The 8,840-nt window shown below is 38.8% G+C and overlaps 1 protein-coding gene across 1 annotated transcript in view; it reads left to right on the forward strand.

Moving 5' to 3' along the window:
• The first annotated feature begins 2,080 nt into the window (after positions 1–2,080).
• LOC120548812 (programmed cell death protein 10-like) overlaps positions 2,081–8,840 on the forward strand; it is a 10,494-nt gene continuing 3,734 nt past the window's right edge. The window contains 5 exon segments of the mRNA XM_039785300.1: positions 2,081–2,237; positions 6,598–6,784; positions 6,786–6,810; positions 7,203–7,256; positions 8,516–8,633. Coding sequence (XP_039641234.1) covers positions 6,723–6,784; positions 6,786–6,810; positions 7,203–7,256; positions 8,516–8,633 — 259 coding nt within the window. The 5' untranslated portion in view covers positions 2,081–2,237; positions 6,598–6,722.

Raw genomic sequence — 8,840 nt, forward strand, 5'->3', positions numbered from 1 at the left:
AGTACTTAAGTAAAAGTACAAATAACCAGAGACATATTTACTTTAGTAAAAGTAGAAGTACCACAATGACAACCCTACTTAAGTAAAAGTATAAAGTACCGGATTTTACATGTACTTTAGGTATTAAAAGTAAGTACTTGCATAACGATTTATTCTTTTAATGTCTATATTCTAATAATATTTTTTTAAACAGTATGGACTGTGGTATTTTAATTAAGTTAGTTTAAATAAGTTGCAATCTCTGCGCTCTCCAGGCTACTGAACGAGACCGTGCCTAATGCATGAGTCTATGTCTATGTAATCAAACGGGTGTCTAGGTGGGGACTGCCCATTTCTCCGACGCTCCATTGTTCCGACCTCTCAATATCCAGAAAAATTCCCTTTGGTCCTACAGCCACTAGTCCGACGTCCCTTTGTCTCGAAAAAAAAAAAACCCTCCGACATCCTATTGTTCCGAACATATAGGCTTTTGTGGATCACCTCCCATAATCTAAAATCTGAATAAAAAATAACATATAGCGCATGCGTTACGTTGCACATTATGGCAAAGGGCAGGGGACATGCAGCTCGTCATACGTTTCCCCAACGTTATCCTATATGCGCCAATAAAAGAAAATAGAAATGCATGAATACATTTAGATTTAAAAAGCAATAACTGCATGAAAACAAGTTGTTGACAAGTCTCGAAGCTCGAGTCCAAGTAAATTCTGAAGTCTTTTGGGTCGAGTCGCAAGTCAAGTCTGAAGTCAGCTGTTTGTGCGATTTACGAGTCCCCATCTCTGGGTGGACATAAATCCCGGGTTATTAACCGTAGGTACACTCCTAGTCCTAACTCCAATTTATCTTGTGAAGACTCGTGTCAAGTATAGCCTACACAGTGTTTGGATAGCAAGGCGTGGGACCTGAACATGTAACTGACAACTAGTGTATGCTCTACCTTTATAGCAAACAATCTGGAGAATCAATATCTACTGTATAAACAGAAGGAAGCTGATAAGCAGGCAAGTGGTGAGCTCATTGGAAAGGAGGGAAAAGTCAATGGGGACGACTAGTGGACGTGATGTATGGCATGGTCTCTGAAATGATAACTTTCTGCACTTCCTGCACTATTTGTTGGCTTTTTTTTATTAATTACAATTGAATCAAAGCTATTAGCTATTTGTTTTGCTCTAATAAGAGGAATAAAGGGGGAAAGGTGTGTTGGGAAACAACAAACAATTAAATTATCATATTGTCATATATATATATATATATATGGAAGGCAATAAGGACAGGGGGTCTGGTGGAATGCCACTGTGCCAACACTTCATCCTCATCATGAGGAGAAACCACAGCCAAGTTGCAGCAATCGGTTTCTCTCTCACATTGTCTCCTGACCCTAGACACTTGCAATCAGAAGACTGCCATGGTAGTTAACAACAACAACAACAACAACAACAACATGACAAATTTCAGCAAAAGTCTTTACTCATTTGCATGAATAACCATTTACATAGTTTGTATGTATTATAATTTATTAATTGTAGTCTGCCATATTTCTTTGGCCTGCAGAGGGACCCATTTTCTCCAGAATTTAAAAGTTAAATCGATTTGTTACCTGGCACTATTACAATATTATCAATTTGATTTTATTCATGATCAATGTTTATTAACTTCATGATATGTTATAGATGATGATGATGATGATGATGATGATGATGATAGCTATAACACCCCTTATTCCAGCTCATGGTGAAATAAGACTAAAGATCAACGAGGGGAGACGGTTATATACTGCTATATAAAACATTGCTCAACAACATAGCTTTTTCTGTTACTAAAAGACTGAAAGGTTGAATACACAGTATTCACAGTATTGCATATATTATTCTATATTCTATATTTTGCTTAGTTACTGTTTTTATTTTTTTATTACAACTTTTAACTCTTTACATATGTATTATTATATCTTGCATTGTTGCATGATGCCTTTTGTTTCTCATAAGCTGCTGTAACCATTGACATATATAAAAGGCTGTAACACTGCACATTTCTCCGTTGTGGGACCAGATATATTTTATTTGACGTCAGAGTCGCCATTCGTCCTCTGATTGGAGGACGTGTGTTTACGTAGCAACGGTCCGGAAGATGTCGCTCAGCCCAGTCCTAAAAAACTTCCGCCTTAACTTGTAAAGAAAACATAGCAGCTAAAAGGCAATCGACGGCGTAACCAACCCATTTAAGAAGTCAGACCAAAGGTAGATACAATTACACATTTGACACGCATATACCGACTTACAAATATGTCATTAAGCAGTTTGTTGACGCGTTTTAGCTTACCAGCAAATACAAATCTCTAATTTACTGTAGCTTGTACGTAGCTAAGCTACGCTGTTAACTGCTAGCAGTTCGCTACCATCGATTTGGTCGGCCATAGGCCTCAATTGGGTGTCTTTACGGCTAGATCGCGATAAATTGGTCACTATACCAGGTCAGTAATCGTTTTGACAATTGATCTGTTGCCTTAAATAAAACCCCAAACCTCAGTTAACGGCACATCAGCAACTTTGTTAGCTAGCTATGTCTAGTTAGCCGACTAGCTGTTAACCTGGGGCTGACTGTATCCAGCTTGCTAGTCAATTTAGCCTGCCAGGTAGCCAGCCATCGCGTCAGACACTGTGGCTCATAAACAGTAATATTACTGTATATCTTATTGGACGGGTCATAAATGGCAGTATAGCTAGTTGTCCAGAAAGCCAGCCGAATACCCAGATGCTTACCATTTAACTCGTTAACTTTAGCTAAGAACTAAAAACTGAGCTGCACTGCCATGACTTTGTCAGTAATGTTTTCTTGCTCTTTAAACTAGCCAGACTCTTATAAATATATTAAAACAATTAAATAGAAAGACGTCTTGCTTTTAATGACTGCTCCTTGGTTCTTTAATATTTACATTATTACACATTTTAAGTTGCCGTTTGGTCACATTGGCCTTGCTGTCACCGGCCAGGTAACCCAGAACTGTGCCACTCCCCTCCTCTATGTTTAAACAAACCAACGAGTCTTTTTTTGCTAATAGCAGTTTAGTGCCCCAAATTATTTTCTAAAAACTGAGTGTCCCAATTGATGAGGGTCTTATTTGAGACAATTTAGGGTAGCACAGGTGGTTTAGCAGGTTCATAAGTAATTAAGGACATTGTATGGGGAATTTGGGACACTAAACTGCACGTATACCGTCTTCTCTTCCTGCTGGTGGGTAAGCTACTTAGTAGAGCTTATTATATTATCTTAAAAATACAGTATTGGTTGGTATAAATATTGGTATTAGGGGTGTAACAGTACATCGATCTGGATCCATATATCGATTCAATCATCAAGGATCCAATATTGGTACAAATGAAAATATCCATACATATGTCATCTTTAAGATGCGCCTTTATTTTGAGATTCCCACTTTATATGTATTCTCTTTATTAAAAAGCTTAGCTTTATTAATGTATGTGTCTGGAAGAGCTTAGTAGTGAAATTGTCAAATCGTATTTTAGTTGCTTCTTGTAAATATCTATATATGTAACTGATTGTGATTTGTGTAAGCTTATGTATCGTCTTGTATCAGTCGCAGGCCCCTTAATTTAACCGAATTGAAATCGTATCGTGGTGGACTTTGTGATATCTGTAAATATTGTAACGTTGTCCAAAGAATCAATATTGTATTGTGATGTGTGATTTACACCCCTAATGGATTGAGTTTTGGCAAGTGTACTAGGGCTGTGTTCGATTGAAGAAATTCTTAGTCGACTAACACTCATTCAATTGTATCGACTAATCGATTAGTTGATTTAATCAACTGTAAATCTGAGTTTCTCCGCAAAGAGTCATGCAAAAGGATGCATATATTGAATAAGATAACGCCTCCTTTGCATATTTAAACACATTTCAGAAAACGTGTAATACAACAAAAAAATTGCTGTAATGAAAGTACGTTTCACGGTGATATCTGTTAGGTAAATTGTCAACCCTTAATTCTTGTGTTTACCAGAGATGTGCTCGTACGTTTCTTGGAAATAAGTCATTCAGCATGAAAAAAGCATCAAACATGACTAATCGACGAAAGAAATCTAAGTTAACTAAGACCAAAACGACCGATTAGTCGACTAATCGACTAAGAGGGAGTACCCCTAAAGTTTACATTTTAACTGTAACATGTCCTGCTAAGTACAAAACCAGTTCTGATGCCTAAGCTCATCTAAAAGTGGTGCTTTCCCAAATTTAAAATCTTTATACCTCACTGCGCAGAACTCACTAGAATCATTGTTGAGTAAGGCAACGTGAGGATGTTACTGAATGAATAGCTGATGCACTGAATTTTATAATGACACTGACTGCAGAAGAAACTGTATTTGATGTGGATCGGTCACATCATAGCCAGTACCCGATCAACTTCATCAAGATAGGATCAGTGCCTAATCAATAGAGGTGGGAATCATGATACGATATCATCACAATACTTAGGTCACGATACGATATTCTTGCGATTTTTTTTTTTTTTTTTTTTTGCAATATATTGCAATTTATTACCTTTTTTCCAACTTCAAATTTTTCCCATTTTCAAATTATGTCCCCAAAAGGAAACTTTGTCAACATCTGTTTCACCTAAAAAGATGAATTTCTCTTTGTTGATCTCACTTCTATTTTATTGCTGCAAAATGGGATTGTCAAGCAGACAAACTGTCCAACACATATATACAGTGCCTTGCGAAAGTATTCGGCCCCCTTGAACTTTTCGACCTTTTGCCACATTTCAGGCCTCAAACATAAAGATATAAAACTGTAATTTTTTGTGAAGAATCAACAACAAGTGGGACACAATCATGAAGTGGAACGAAATTTATTGGATATTTCAAACCTTTTAAACAAATAAAAAACTGAAATATTGGGCGTGCAAAATTATTCAGCCCCCTTAAGTTAATACTTTGTAGCGCCACCTTTTGCTGCGATTACAGCTGTAAGTCGCTTGGGGTATGTCTCTATCAGTTTTGCACATCGAGAGACTGACATTTTTGCCCATTCCTCCTTGCAAAACAGCTCGAGCTCAGTGAGGTTGGATGGAGAGCGTTTGTGAACAGCAGTTTTCAGTTCTTTCCACAGATTCTCGATTGGATTCAGGTCTGGACTTTGACTTGGCCATTCTAACACCTGGATATGTTTATTTGAGAACCATTCCATTGTAGATTTTGCTTTATGTTTTGGATCATTGTCTTGTCCCAGTCTCAGGTCTTTTGCAGACTCCATCAGGTTTTCTTCCAGAATGGTCCTGTATTTGGCTCCATCCATCTTCCCATCAATTTTAACCATCTTCCCTGTCCCTGCTGAAGAAAAGCAGGCCCAAACCATGATGCTGCCACCACCATGTTTGACAGTGGGGATGGTGTGTTCAGGGTGATGAGCTGTGTTGCTTTTACGCCAAACATAACGTTATGCATTGTTGCCAAAAAGTTCGATTTTGGTTTCATCTGACCACAGCACCTTCTTCCACATGTTTGGTGTGTCTCCCAGGTGGCTTTTGGCAAACTTTAAACAACACTTTTATGGATATCTTTAAGAAATGGCTTTCTTCTTGCCACTCTTCCATAAAGGCCAGATTTGTGCAGTATACACTGATTGTTGTCCTATGGACAGAGTCTCCCGCCTCAGCTGTAGATCTCTGCAGTTCATCCAGAGTGATCATGGGCCTCTTGGCTGCATCTCTGATCAGTCTTCTCATTGTATGAGCTGAAAGTTTAGAGGGACGGCCGGGTCTTCGTAGATTTGTAGTGGTCTGATACTCCTTCCATTTCAATATTATCGCGCTGCACAGTGCTCCTTGGGATTTTTAAAGCTGGCGAAATCTTTTTGTATCCAAATCCGGCTTTAAACTTCTCCACAACAGTATCTCGGACCTGCCTGGTGTGTTCCTTGTTCTTCATGATGCTCTCTGCGCTTTACACGGACCTCTGAGACTATCACAGAGCAGGTGCATTTATACGGAGACTTGATTACACACAGCTGGATTCTATTTATCATCATTAGTCATTTAGGTCAACATTGGATCATTCAGAGATCCTCACTGAACTTCTGGAGAGAGTTTGCTGCACTGAAAGTAAAGGGGCTGAATAATTTTGCACGCCCACTTTTTCAGTTTTTTATTTGTTAAAAAAGTTTGAAATAGCCAATGAATTTCGTTCCACTTCATAATTGGTACCCACTTGTTGTTGATTCTTACAGATTTATATCTTTATGTTTGAGGCCTGAAATGTGGCAAAAGGTCGAAACGTTCAAGGGGGCCGAATACTTTCGCAAGGCACTGTAGTAAAAGATCAATACTTGGCATCTGTGTATCGATACAGTATTGCCACGGAAAATATCGCAATGCTATGCTGTATCCTTGTAAACCCTGCTGATCAAGTTGATCAGATCAATGCATTCACACTAATAGCCAAATAAGAAGGAACCATATTAAAATATACTCTCCTACTTAAAAACTTGAAGACTTGGCATATAGATAAAAAATCTATTAAGGACATGGTCAAACCAATCTTAATCAGCACCCTGCTGTATCTTTCAATTTCTTTTCACCAGGCTCTTGTCACTCTGGAGCTTGTGCGGTTTTCAGAGTGTGTGCGAGTGGGTGAGTGTATGTGTGAGTGTGTGTGAGCCGCAGTTTCCTCCTCACCTTTTCACCAAGAGCTGCTCCTCCCTGGAGGATGACAATGGAGGAGATGAAGAATGAAGCGGAGACAAACTCCATGGTATCCATGACGCTGTACCGTAATGTACCCAGTTTTCAACGAGGTAAAACATCTAATGCTGACAGCAGCCACCTTTTTAAATTATATTATGTAAAAAATGATGTACAAATATACAGAGTTATTATTATAGTTGAATAGACTGCTAAAATATATGTTTTTGTGACAACTAGACTATAATGCTGAAACACACACTGTATGATGTAAAGTGGTATTTCTACATTATTTCCTCAAAGGATAGGGATACGATTGCAGAACTGCAAAATAAAATAAAAAATTATGCCCATTTCTACAAACCCTAGTGCCTTTTAAGACAGAGCAGTTAGGTTCGAAACCCCTGCAAGTTCTAGTTAGTTGCTAGGTAACACAGTAACATCCCCAACATATCCAGAGTTGGCTGCGATAATGTGTGTTTTCTCTTTTTGTTTCTTTCATTAGCTGGAGAGGATCAACCTATCAGCAGCTCAGACACTCAGAGCAGCCTTCATAAAGGTAGGACTATGCATGGATCAGATGACCTGAAACATAAAAGCACCATTTTATCACTTCCAATACTCTTCAAAACTGTGTGTAAACACAGTCTACATTGATTGTATCTGATGCACTTCCCAATATTCTGCCAAAGATTCAGTTCCTTCCTTGAGGACACCAACAAGAACATGTGTATATATACACATTGGCTGTCACTGTGGTCCAAACTGCAACTTCCCATTTTCAGAATGACCTAACGACACGGCCACTCCAGATGTTGCCCAATGGCAATTTCAGTTCATGGAAATTAATGTTGAAGTCATCAGTGTTTGCAGTTTAGCTGTGCTGCTACATTCAAGGAAAATTGCAGTTTGTTCTTTTGCAACCTTTAATCAACCTCCAGTGAGAAATTCTATTGCCATCACATCACTTCCTTGTTTGTCTATGTCACTTGAATACAGTGACGAAGTAGTAATTACAGAGAGGGCATGTAGGGACCCAACAAGTGTTTTTCTTGAAGAGTTAAATGGGGCGTATGTACATTTCACTGCAACTCAAGCCTTCAATGGCATTTTAAATGAATAGTGAAGCACTTTGAAATGTTACCTTAACGCTACCTTTGTTATTAGTAATGAAGTGGATATTAGGTTCAATTTATATGGTGTTCGTTATGATCAAGCACCTCCATTTACATGGACGTTCAGATGAGCTATGTTGATGATGCATCTCATAAATATAACATCAAAGGTGCTGATATTCAGACAGGTGTTGTGATAGCCGATCAGATGAGACTTTCTTAATGTCTTGATCCTCTTTTTTTATTTTTTATTTTATTCATACACTGCTGTGATTGCACTGGAATAATAGAAGCCCAGTGGCCATAGGCTACCTCTGTGCTCCTGCTACCGCGAGCACAGATGAAATATTGATGAAGCAGAAGCAGCTTTGTCGTTATCCAAACCAAAGGGAGACGTGATCGCCTTACAGCTGTTTTACTATGACATTTGTGGGTCTTTTGTTCACTTGTCTCACTGATTGGTCTCTCCGCTGCTTCCTGGCTGGTGTAACTCGAGGTTGAATTATTCAGGAGGAGAGCCTTTGTGCTTTCGCCTGAACTGCTCACAGCTGACATCGGCCATTCAATAAAGTTCTAGCTTTGTTCTCCGAGCCTCTTCTTGCTTTTGTTGGAGAACACAAACTTTGCTATACCTTATTTTTCTCTCATGAATGAATTGCTTGCTTCACTTACTCACCCTGCTTGCCTTATTGTCTTTTGTCAGGCGGAGAGGGAGAACCCTGGCCTGACTCAGGACATCATAATGAAGATCTTGGAGAAGAAGAACGTCCAAATCAACTTCACCGAATCCCTACTGCGCATGGCAGCTGATGATGTGGAAGGTGAGCATGTGATAAAAAGAGGTATTGTGGTGCAAATATTCTTTTTTTTTTTTTTTTTTGTGACCCTCGTGAAATCCAGGTTTGTAGATGATGCAGCTGTATGTCCCTCCTCTCTCCAGTCGTTCTGTTCTATCCTGACTTCAGCAGCTTGTTGGCTTTGTGTATCTGCCCGTTATATATAAATCATCGAGTCTCTGGGAATGTGCT

The sequence above is a fragment of the Perca fluviatilis genome, chromosome 20 (genome assembly GCF_010015445.1).
Source record: "Perca fluviatilis chromosome 20, GENO_Pfluv_1.0, whole genome shotgun sequence".
NCBI classification, from domain to species: Eukaryota; Metazoa; Chordata; class Actinopteri; order Perciformes; family Percidae; genus Perca; species Perca fluviatilis.